General features: G+C 36.1%; 1 protein-coding gene across 1 annotated transcript; it reads right to left on the bottom strand.

The window, feature by feature from the left end:
- LOC107631407 (butyrate--CoA ligase AAE11, peroxisomal-like) lies at window positions 10,000-12,141 on the bottom strand. The gene is made up of 2 exons (XM_016334839.2): window positions 11,834-12,141; window positions 10,000-11,750 (listed from the first exon to the last, which is right to left on the bottom strand). Exons 1-2 carry the CDS (start codon window positions 12,029-12,031, stop codon window positions 10,176-10,178), a joined length of 1,773 nt encoding a protein of 590 aa, XP_016190325.1. The 5' UTR covers window positions 12,032-12,141; the 3' UTR covers window positions 10,000-10,175.

Raw genomic sequence — 12,812 nt, 5'->3', positions numbered from 1 at the left:
TTGGCCGAAAACCTAGAGAATGGAAGTCTATGAGGGGTTATCCTCATGACTTCATCATTGGTGATCCTTCTCATGGTGTAACAACAAGATCCTCCACCAAAAGACAAACCGAACCTAGCAACTTTGCTTTCTTGTCACAAATGGAGCCCAACAATGTCAAACAAGCTCTTGAAGATCCATCATGGGTCAAGGCCATGCAAGAGGAGCTAGCTCAATTTGACAAGAATGAGGTTTGGACATTAGTACCTTATTCGGATGGTATGAAGGTAACGGGTACTAAGTGGGTCTTTAAAAATAAACTTGGTGAGGATGGACAAGTTGTTCGTAATAAGGCTAGATTAGTGGCCCAAGGTTACGATCAAGAAGAGGATATAGATTTTGATGAGTCTTTTGCTCCGGTAGCTAGAATGGAAGCAATTCGGTTGCTTCTTGCCTATGCCGCCCATAAAGGTTTCAAAATGTTTCAAATGGATGTTAAATATGCTTTTCTTAATGGCTTTATTGATAGAGAAGTGTATGTGGCACAACCCCCCGGTTTTGAACATAAAGAGTTTCCAAATCATGTTTTCAAATTAACTAAGGCTCTTTATGGTCTTAGACAAGCTCCAAGAGCTTGGTATGAAAGGCTTAGTGCCTTCTTGTTGGAAAATAAATTTCAAAGGGGTACCACCGACACTACTTTGTTCATTAAAGCATCTAATGATGATATACTTCTTGTTCAAGTTTATGTTGATGACATTGTATTTGGATTGGCCAACATTTCCTTGTGTGAAGAGTTTGGAAAACTCATGACTAGTGAGTTTGAAATGAGTTTAATGGGAGAGCTCACTTTCTTTCTTGGCCTCCAAATTAAACAAACTCATAGTGGTACTTTTATTTACCAAGAAAAGTATGCAAAAGAACTTATTAAAAAGTTTGGCCTAGAAAATTCCAAAGCAATGGGTACACCAATGCATCCCAACACAAAACTTGAAAAGGATGATGATGGTCAAGATGTGGATGAAACAAGGTATAGGGGAATGATAGGTTCACTCATGTACCTTACCTCCTCTAGACCAGATATTGTTCAAAGTGTGGGTGTATGTTCAAGATTTCAATCTCACCCAAAAGAATCTCATCTTACGGCTGTTAAACGCATTAGATACATTAAGGGAACTTGTGATTATGGCTTGTGGTATCCTAAATCTGATGAATTTTGTGTAGTAGGATTTTGTGATGCAGATTATGCGGGAGATAGAGTGGATAGAAGAAGCACGTCCGGCATGTGTTGCTTCCTTGGAAGCTCACTCAACATGTGGTCAAGCAAGAAACAAGCCACAGTGGCTTTATCCACAGCTGAAGCAGAATACATTTCCACATCTGCATGTTGCACACAATTAATTTGGTTAAAAACACAATTGGAAGATTACAAATTAAAAATCAATAGTATACCCCTATTTTGTGATAATATGAGTGCAATAAATATTTCAAAAAATCCTGTTTTGCACTCAAGAACCAAGCACATTGAGATAAAGTATCATTTTATTAGGGAACATGTGCAAAAGGGTACTATTGATATTCAATTTGTAAAATCAGAAGACCAAATTGCTGATATTTTTACAAAACCCCTCTGTGAAGACAGATTCTGTACCTTGAGAAAAAGCTTGGGAATGTTTGATTTAAGTTTCATTGAAAATTTGTGAATATTTGACTCTGTTCAGTTTTTGCTCGTAGATTTGGACGAGAAACAATAAATGGCAGAATGGAAGAGCTGTGGTCAAGGGGGAGGCAACGCAGAATTCAAATTTTATGGGCCCACCAAAAATTCCTTGACCCCACCAAGACAGTTTTGTTAGTTTCATTTCTTTTGAAAAATTAAATCAACAAAATCCCTTGGTTGTCTCATCAAATCGTGTTGGAAGAAGCATGTTGTCAAATCAAATCTTTCCCTCCAACTAATCCCTTGATTTAGGGAAACCTCTTTTCAGTTTTTGAAACCCCCGTGGATAATAACCGCTCTCTTAATGGGTAATAACTTCTCTCATTCTCTCTCCAATTAAGCATTTAATGCTTCTCTAACCTCCCATCACTCACCTCACTATTCGGCCACCCTTTCATCTCCAACTTCCATCTCCATTGATCTCTTTCATTATGAAAAAGAAAACAGCCCCTAGGAAAAGTGAGAGAATTCGCCAATCTCAAAAACCTTCTACACCCCAATCACATACCCACATTCACATCCATTCCACCTCCTCCTCTTCTCTTTCACCCCCCTCCAAGAGAACCGAGACTATGAGGCGCAAAGTTATTGCTCAAAAATCTTCTGGAAGAAGGAAGAGCGAGAAGGCGAAGGAGCCCAGCATTGAAGAGGAAGTAGAGGAGTCTCATACCTCACCTTCTCCATCATCACCGAAAAGAACCTCTCCACATGCATCCGGAAAGAGTTCCAAGAAGACGAAGGGTTTCGAGTTCCATGAGACCAGAGAACCCGCGAACCTTGGGTCAATGGAGTTCAAGAACAAGTTTCACAAACAACACTCACATTTCGATCCTTCCAGGTTCTCTACGTGTGCTGCTTTTGAATTCCACAATGAAGTCCTGGAGAAACGGCATTTGTGTCTCTTTTATCTAGTGAATCTAAAATCTCTGGCCTCCAAAGGACTCGATTTACAGCCCATGTTTGAAGGTCTTAAATGGTCACCTCTGCTTCATATTCATAAAATGGTGTACCCAGGGCTGGTTAGGCAGTTCTATGCAAATCTAAGGTTTATTGATGGTAGCATTCACTCTTATGTGAAACGGGTTCAGATCATACTGGATTCTGAAACAATCTCTTCTGCCCTTGGATACATTGATGAAGGGCCAAAGGTTTATATGAGTGATAAATGGGACTCACATGTAGGAGTTACATACAAGTAAGTGATTCATCAAATCTGTGAAAATTTGTCTGGCCTAGATGGAACTGTTCCGACTCATAAGGCTTTGGATCCAATTAACTCTCTGTTGCACCACATCATAACTCACATTCTCACTCCTCAAAGTGGTTCTCACAACAGGGTAACTGTATCTGATTGTCTCATAATATTTGCTTTAGTTACTTCAACTCCTATTTCATTTAGCTATATTATGATTCGTCACATGTGGGAGTCTGTGAAAAGTACAAAAAAGGCCAATCTACCTTATGGAATGTTTCTTACATGTATTTTTGAGTACTTTAAGGTAGATTTAACCAATGAGGATGTAGAGAACCGGGTTTCCATGATCAGAGCAGGCGGAGCTGCAAAAAGGGGAAAGAAATCTGATGATGACTTTGAAGGCCGCCCAGAATCCTCAAAGACGACTGGTTCCCTCAGAGAAATTCTCACAGAATTCACCAATATGTCCGATCTCATGGTTCAATTTCACAAGTCTGCTCACAAACTTGCTTATGAGAATGAATTGGCATGGAAGAAATGCCAAGAGAGGGTCAGTCTAATGTTGGAAAGTCTTGAAAAAGAAGCTGGCAGTGATGGCGCCGAGGAGGAACCTGACTTTAATCTTTTCAATGATTAACTCTCTGGTTACTATTTGATATTGGCACAATTTGGCTCAATTAGCTCTTTTGTTTTTTTGTTAAGGTTGCAATTGATAATAGCTACCTAGGTGATACTTTGATGACACCATTTGGTTATGTTTTGAACTGTTATATTGCATGTTCTGTTTTCTGTAACAATATTTTGTGCAGGTGCCCCCATGATGACAAAAGGGGGAGGAATTTAAGGTTCCAAAATTAAAATTGGAACGAAACAGGGGCTGCTGAAAACAGGGGAACAGGGGTTGAAACTTTCAAAATTGAAAATTCATGATCACCCTTGTTCAAAGAATGCATGTTGTTGCTTGAACTGCATTTGGCTTATAATGATTGGTTTATATTGGCATTTGGTTTATAATGATGTTAGATTTATTGAGATGCCCAACTGTTGATTAATCATTGATAAACTTGTTATATTGAAAACTTATTTTTGGCAGTTCCTTTAAACTATGTAATAAAACTGCCCTGTTTGTTTGCTCAAATACTTTTCCATCATGTTGTTTTGCTCTGATATCTTTAACAGGAAAAGATTTGAAAAAACATTTTGATATTTTTTGTATGAAGTAGTTTGAGCAGTAAATCAGTTTATGATATCAAATAAGTTTTGATTATCAATTAAAACTGCTCATAAATCAAGCATTTAGCATCATAAAATATGCTAAATAACATTGTTACTTGAAGCTTGATTTAAAAATGTTACAGGTTGAGTGCTTCCCTTGGTAACATAAAAAAATAAAGGAAGCCATGGAAGCTACATGGAGCTACCGAAATGAAGTTGCATGCATCAAGACCATCAAGCTAATGATGGCAAGAAAATATACTAAAATAAAAATGAGCTGTGGCTGAGATATTCACTATATTTGGTTAGATTTGGTGATGTATCTTGAGCCTTTCATGCTCAAAAATGGACGAAGAAGATCTCGGCCAGCAAGGGAGATTCTTGAAGCATGGCTTGTCTTTGATTCTACTCAACCACCACAGGGAGTAGCTAGAGTGGCGAAGTGATGGTTGAAGGCAGAGATTGAAGCAGATGAAGTCATCATCATCATGAAGCATCAAGGGCCAGAAATCCATCTTGGAGAGCAAGCCAAGAATGGAGAGCTCGGATTGATGAAGGGTGATGATCAAGAAAGGACTAGAGGTAATTGCATGTTGGGTTTTGCATGATTATCTCTTCTCTCTCTACGTGGCCGAACCAATTTTGTTGAAGGAGGAAGAAGTTGGTTCGGTTTTGGCTTCAATAAGTGGAGGCTCCCCTCTTCTATAATAAGGGTGGACAGCCACTGTTTGAGGCAAGGAGAAAATTTGAGAGTGCAAGGCACAGTGTTCTCAAAGCTACCTGAGCTAACAGTTTTCTCTTCTCCTTCAATGCATTTTGTTTTGTATTTTTCTGTTTAATTTTGTCATGTCTTGAGTCTCATGGAAAAAGGCAAACAGTGAGGTTTGTAATGAAAAAGTCATAGAGCGGAAAAAGGTAGAGAGTGCAAAATTAAAAGAAAAAGCCATAGATGTCTTAGAGTTCCTTTGTTCATCTATGTTGTGTTTCATGATTCTGTGGGAATCCCCTTGTAAGTTGGGTTAGCACTTTACAAGTTGTAATCAGATTGATTATAGTGAAATTCCATCATATTTGTGATGGAGACTGGATGTAGGCTGCACTGCACTTAGCAGCTGAACCAGGATATATCTGGGTGTAATCTTTCTTCTCTCCATTTCTGTTTTCTACTGCACAGGAGCAAAAACTAAAATGTCTCGTGCCAAGTGACGAGACAAAACAAAAAGTTTCGTGGCAAGTGACGAGCAAAAACAAAAAGGTCTCGTATCCAGAGACAAGCCAAAACTGAAAAGTCTTCTCTGAGTTCAGCAAGTATTAAGCAACAAAAAGGGGGCTAAGATTCAATCCCCTTCTCTTAGCCACTGAAACCATCATGTTCATTGTATCATTATTTGTTTTTTTTTTTTTATAGATTATAAATAAATTGATAGATATATAAATAGATATTCGTAAAATGAAATAGATTTTTTTAATATATTATAATAGATAAATAAATAGATAGATAGATAGATATATATGCTAAGTGGTTATGATATATATGAACCTTGTGAATGTAGTAGTCCCTTTAACAAGTATGCTCAAAAGTTTTTTTTTTATTCTCCTTTTTCCAGCTTTATCAACTGTAATTGTCACAAGGACCTGGGTAAAATATCATACATACATACATATATAAGAGTGCTCAAAGCTAAGGCTGGTCCTCCTCTTATTTGGCTTCAACCTTGAAGACATCATCATATCTTTACAAGGACATTATTCCACCAACCAGAATCAAGGCACATGTTCCTAAACCATTGTGATGTTAGACAATGGTGCTTCTGGAATGTGGGGATGAAGCCAGGAAGATATTTTGTTCATTTTGTGGGTGTGTTTGGACTTTGGAAGATTCCCATTATTTCTAAGATAAAGGAAAGGAGGGTTAATACTTAATAGTATATATATATATATAGACAAACAAGAATTACTCCAAAATCATCTTTAATTTTATTAACTTTACCCAGCTCTTTCTTTTCTATCACACTTTCTGCACCTGGCTTCCTGTCACTATTTGCAGTTTTTCGAAGAAATTATTTATTTTTTAATTTCTTTTCAAACATCACAAGTTAGAAAGGAAGGAAAAGAAAAAGAATGATATACTAATTTGTTGGTGCATACACAAGATGAGATTCGAATTCTCGATACTTGTATAACCTCTGGATACTTGAGACGAGTGAGTTGACCACTCGATCAACTCAAGTTGAGTCCGCCTCCAAATATATGGGAAAGTATGAGGAACCAATGAAATATTTGTACAATATGTACAATGGAGATTTAGGGAGTATTAGAGATATAATCATTAGTGTTACCTTTTTCCATCAATTGAAACTTTTAGGATAAGTGGTATTATGACATGGTATTAGAACGCTAGATTCGAAAGGTCAAGAGTTCAAGGTTCGATCCTTGGTGAACCCCAAAATTAGTTTAAACTTTTGAAAAGATGTTTATTATCCCTAATACTCGGATGGTTATTCTAGATAGTATGAGGGATGTTCATTTTGTAACTCAATAGTCCATTCTCTCTCTAGTGAGACTCCAAATATATATCTTCTATAATATAGCCTAATTGATCGGTTTTTTATGTTGATCATTATTGTACAGCACTCTTATGATCTTATCAGAAAAGATTTGGGCCCAGCATACAAGGGCAGCCAGTGATGAATAATTTGCATTAGCTAACATCTTTGATGGTATGGCCTAATCTATGTGTTTGTAACCTTGTGGTTTAATGTTCTCTAAAATTGTATAATTTTTTATTAATTAAGAAAATAGGTTTAATGTGAGCTTGATTAATAATCTATGTTAAATATTTTTTAAAGTTACATATACTTGAATATAGCTATAATTAAGTTTGTATTAGTTCGTTTTTTAGTTAATGAAGTTGAAGTTAAAAAAAAAAGAAACAAAAAAGTATGGCCTAATAACTTATACCGTACAATTATATGAAAGAAAAAGAGGCAAGATTAATCATTTCCACGTCTGTCTAACTTTAATTTGAAGTTTGAACCACATATGATTTATATCAACCCCATGTTCGTAATACGATTTTAAAAGCAAATAGCTTTGTCTTTAAATGAACCGGCTTTCTGGCACTGTGGCATGAAGCATGTCTCTTTACTTAAAAAAGAAGTTTGATTTCCATGGCATTAGACAATTTTGGTTGGTTTAATTTAATCAATATCACCTAACCTTTATTATTTGATGAACTTAAGAGCAAAAATTATATGCAGAACAATATTATATACATTGGATTGTAGATAATACTTTACGCACATTAATGTCGTGAATATATCACTCTCCATATATGTTTATCTCAAAATTAATGTTCAGTCACATCTCATTAAGATATAGTGTTTAATATTTTCTTTCATGTCTGGGTTTATTTAAAGAATAATTGAAACAATTTCCCTTTAGATAAGCCTGCGATTGCCGTAAAATGACACTATATTTGGTGCATATTTTCTAGGTTTGAATTGCTGACAAGTAATGGAGTACAAAGAAAAAAAAGTGAAATGACAAAGTGTTATTCTCTATTCTATTGTTGTCTTGTTAGTAAGTTTTGCCAATGAAATAGAATAACGTTTCATTCCATTATTTGGATAATTTCAAAAGTGAAAAAGATAATTATGATGAAAAGTACAATATTAAAATATTAGAGGTTAATTTGGATATTTTCTAGGTCAAGGAATAAGGTACACATATTCTATAGTTTAATTAAGAAGCAATGTGCAATTTCCTCTAATCACTCCATATCCACAAGGGTGAATTAAATTACATCAGAGAATCTTAAATATATGTTGTTGTAAATTCAAAATCTTACACAATGACTCAAAGTAGGATTTATATAACATTCAAAGTATATATATATAATGAAACTAAAGCTTAAAAAATGCAATCAAGCCATAGAATATGATCACCACTTTAGACTATGCACAATATAACTATATTATTGTCTTTGTTGAGATATCGAATGTATAGTAAGTGGAAAGGTCCATTAAATGATGAGAATTATATATATACATTACAACTTATATAAATGGGTTGTTTTGTACTTTTGGATTAAGATGTGTTCCACCTTTGATAGTGATTTCTTATTTAATTTACTAGTTGAGACCTCTTTAGTCTTTATCAATTGTGTTTTCAACAAGTAATACGAAAGTTGATGATGTAAGTACAGCTCTTAACATTATTGAATATTTAGACATCAAAAAGACTTTTTTTTTTTTTTATCAAAAATAAAGAGATTAGAACTTGTAACTTTTTAGATAAATATAAAAAAAGTATACCATTTAAACTATAATTTATTAGCAATCAAAAGGAGTTTTACTAAAGAGAAGAAAAATTATGTTATGCTGTACATTTAAAGTAATAAATATTATAATATCGTAATAAGAAACCAGGTCCACATAAATCCTTTACTGAATTATTTACAAATAAAGAGTACATGGACTTATAACATAAACTAATCGTACACTCATAAAAAATATCTCACCAACAAACATAGGTAAAAAAAGTTTAACTATGACTTGATGCAAAACTAAAAATATATAATTTTGTTTCTGAAAATGATAGGAGATCAGCATATAGGTATGACTGTATAAGGTCCCCCGTATGGCATGAATTGTTTATTCAGGCACCTTTTTGAAAGAAAGATTGACGTTGACAAATAAAAATTAAGAGATTAAAATTGAATTAAGTTTTTATATTGTATTTAGTGTAAATTATATTAGATTGAATTATGTCTTAATATTATATTTAATTTAAGATAAATATAAAAATTAATGGATAGATTTAAAATTTAAAAAATTAAATGAAAGTATTTTTAGATAAAAATATTATAAAAATTTTAGTTTTCATCTCTAAAAATTTTAGTCCATGTATTATAACTTTTTAAAGATATTAAAAAATTTAAAATTTTGTATCTCAAAATTAAAATTTTAGTTTTAATTTTTAATTACTTATCCGTTTCTAGCCGAATCACTAAGGCCCACCGGAAGATTTGCAAAAAGACTCCAAAAACCAAGCAAAAGATATGAATAACCGTGTCAAATAAAAAAACAACTCAATTTATATGAGTGACTCACTAAATCACATGTACGTGCTTCATTCCATATTTAAAAAAAAAATTATACTATTTTTGACTTAAGTGTTGGAGTTTAACTTAAATGTTAGAGACTTGAAGTATTTTTATAGGTGTCTACTACTACCATTTTTAGAGTAGTCCATTACTACTGTTTTTTTAGTAAACCGACGTATCATTTTTTCTGTCTAAAAAAAAGAGCTCAAATATCAGAAAAACGAACTATACCTACATTAATTATTTACACAAAAATATACTAAATATGATACTCAATCTCAATTTCAATCTCAACAAATAAATACAAACTTAGTGCTCATAAAATTATACGACATAAGAAGCAGACTTTAGAAAGTAAGAATAATGATACATATACTCCCCAAGAGCAATGTTCCTTAGCTCTTATAATGTTAAAGGGCCATTTCTTGTTTTGAACCTTAAATTGAGTTTGTTTTTAAATTTGAGACATTAAGATAAAAGTATAAAAATATAAAATATATTTAACAAATGAGATATGAATATAGTTTATAATTTATTTTATCTTATATGTAACAAGTTGCCAAATAAATCACAAAAATAGTATATTTGTATCTTTATTTTTATTTTTTTTGTTATATTCTTATTGTCGTGCCTTGTTTTGATATCAGAGCCAAAGGCAACCTTGCTCACCAGCAGTGTTTCTTCTTCTTAAAGAGTAATGTTGGGTAGAAGAGGATAGAAGAGAGATGGTCAAATAAAATTACATCTACGCCAATTACAACCAAAAGAAAAGGATAGAAGAGAGATGGCAAAGAAGTTATTTCTAATTTGTCATTCTGCTACACAACAGGATGCGGGTAGTTGGAGAGAAACTTAAGAAAAACAAAGCATCTGAAATTCTTAGAAAACATGATAATACATGCAAAATGGCCCAATATGTCTCGGTATATACATACAGTAACTCTTAAAATTTCCCAAATTCAAAGACGAGAAACAGCTAAAACCTGCTCAATGTTATTATTATTATTATTATTGTTGTTGTTGACCTGGCTCGTTGACTTCTTGGGCTTGTTCTGCTGCTGGTCATTCTCCGGCGGCACCACAAACTGTTTGGCCATGGCCCTCAACTGAACCTTCTGAAACTTGCCGGTGGCCGTCTTGGGCAACTCGTCCAAGAACTTAACCACCTTAGGAACCATAAAATGCGGCAAATTCTTCCTACAGTAAGCAATTACCTCAGCCTGAGTGACATGATCTTTTTTCCCAGAAGGATTCTTCTTGAGTGAGAGAAAGGCACAAGGGCTCTCACCCCACCTCGGGTGCGGCATTGCCACCACCGCAGCCTCCAGCACCCTCGGGTGTCCGTACAGAACCTTCTCAACTTCCACACTGCTTATATTCTCGCCTCCCGAGATAATCACATCCTTTGACCTATCCTTGATTTCCAAGTAGCCATCAGGGTGAATTACACCCACATCTCCGGTTCTGAACCAACCATTCTCGAAAGCTTTTGAGGTTGCTTTAGGGTCCTTGAAGTATCCCATCATTATGCCACTTCCCCTAAGCATAATCTCCCCCATTCTTTTCCCGTCACGCGCCACGCTCTCCATTGTTTCTAGATTCTTGACGTCCACGTCAGCCATCGTGACCACGCTGACGCCCTGTCTTGCCTTTAGCTCCGCCTGCTGTTGTACTGGAAGCTGGTTCCATCTTTTCTGCCACTCGCACACTAAAGCGGGCCCTGTCGCCTCCGTCAGGCCGTAGGCATGTGTCACATGGAACCCAAGGGACTCCACTTTTTCAAGAAGGGAAGCCGGCGGGGGCGCGCCGCCGGTTAATATCTCCACCTTGGACTTGAACTGGAGGCGGTCGCTGGGCTTGGCCTCGAGGAGGATGTTAAAGACAATTGGAGCGCAACACATGTGTGTGACGTTGTGGAGAACAATGTTTGTGTATATGTCAGATGCCACAGTGTTCCTAAGACAAACATTGGTTCCCCCACGTGCTGCCACTCCCCATGTGAAGGTCCACCCATTGCAATGGAACATAGGCAGAGTCCAGAGGTAAACTGGCTCACTACCCATCTCCCAACCGAGAATCAAACTCAGGGTGCTCAGATACGCACCCCTGTGGCTGTACACAACTCCTTTCGGCTCTGAGGTTGTTCCCGATGTGTAATTCAGCGAGATTGGAGACCATTCGTCGTGGATTTCATCCACCACAAAGTTTGGATCGCCTTGGCGAACCATTTGCTCGTATTCAAGCTCGCCCAGGCGGATCCCCGTGGGGGAGTTTATGTCGTCTATGACGATGACTAGAGGAAGACATGCGTATTGTGCTGGTTCAGTTTGTCCTACCAGCAATCTCAAGGCGTCCCTCGCCTTGGGGACAAGCTCGTAGTCCACGAAGAAGACTTTGGCTTCCGAGTGCTTGAGAATGGCGGCTATGTTCTTGGCGTCAAGACGAGTGTTGATGGTGTTGAGCACTGCTCCCGCCATGGGAACTGCGAAATGCATCTCGTACATTGCTGGGATGTTAGGTGCCAGCACTGACACCTGTATGTATGCTCAATTAGTATATGAATTACATTGAAAATTGAATGTATCTAGAAGCAAGCAATGCAAGTTGTGAGACTTACGACGTCCTTGTTAGCGATATTGAGGGCACGCAGGGAGGAAGCGAGGCGGCGGCAGCGGTGGTAGGTTTGTGACCATGTGAAACGGGTTCCTTCATGGATGATGGAGGGTCTGTTGGCATAGCATGCAGCTGCCCTCGTCAAGAAAGTTAGAGGGGTCAGTGCGGTGAAGTTTGCTTCGCATTTTGGAAGAGTATCCATTATATTTTTAGCTAATTGGATAACAGAACGAAGAAGAAGAGGAGAAGTGTGTTGTGTTCTGTTTTGTTCTGTTATGTTATGTTCTGTTTGCAATTGGAGGGAGATTCAAGCTTTATAAATAGGGGGAGGGGGGAAGTGGAATATGATATTGGTGGGGACGTGTTTGTTAAAGACCACGTTATTTGGGGGCTGTGGGGCCCATTTGGGTTAGTAAGTAAGAACTAAGAAGATGCACTGAAGCATAGCTTAGTCTTCATTCAAAACTATTTAGAATTAACGTCTACGGAAGTTGCTTTGATGCTGCTGCTACTAACTATTATCACTCTATGCCTCTTTGAACACATTCATCACCATTTGACTACCATTTTTCTAAGTTTAGGGCAATCAATCTTTATTCTAGTCTAGTCTAGTCTTTTTATCATTTAAATTTGGACCAAGAGATTACTCGTTGTTGGTTAAGCTATTTGAAAGGTTAAGAAATACATTAAGACAGACTTCTAAAACAAAAATGAAGCATGGTGCCCTTATTCCTTCAACTACAATTCATGTTCATGTCTTGTGATATAATAATATTGAAGCATCGGCCCATTTTCACATAAAAATGATTCTATATTTTATTATTTTTCAAGGAGATAAACTTTAAAAATAAAAATCCCGTGTATTATTTGTCATGGGGCAACCATATTGCGTAAGGAATTAACTCTTTAAATAGCAATATATATAATTAAATAAAAATATACAAATTATACTTTATTAATATTATTTTTAAAAAATTCATATT

Source organism: Arachis ipaensis, chromosome B03 (genome assembly GCF_000816755.2).
Source record: "Arachis ipaensis cultivar K30076 chromosome B03, Araip1.1, whole genome shotgun sequence".
NCBI lineage: Eukaryota > Viridiplantae > Streptophyta > Magnoliopsida > Fabales > Fabaceae > Arachis > Arachis ipaensis.
The sequence above is the reverse complement of the archived record's forward strand: the minus strand, read 5'-3'. Positions and strand labels throughout refer to the sequence as shown.

What these genes read in the sequence shown, in the direction of transcription:
- LOC107631407 (XM_016334839.2), bottom strand. Translation starts at nt 12,031, where the DNA reads ATGGATACTCTTCCAAAATGCGAAGCAAACTTCACCGCACTGACCCCT. An exon ending in ATATCGCTAACAAGGACGTC is followed by an intron (nt 11,751 to 11,833) that starts GTAAGTCTCACA and finishes GCATACATACAG; the next exon opens with GTGTCAGTGCTGGCACCTAA.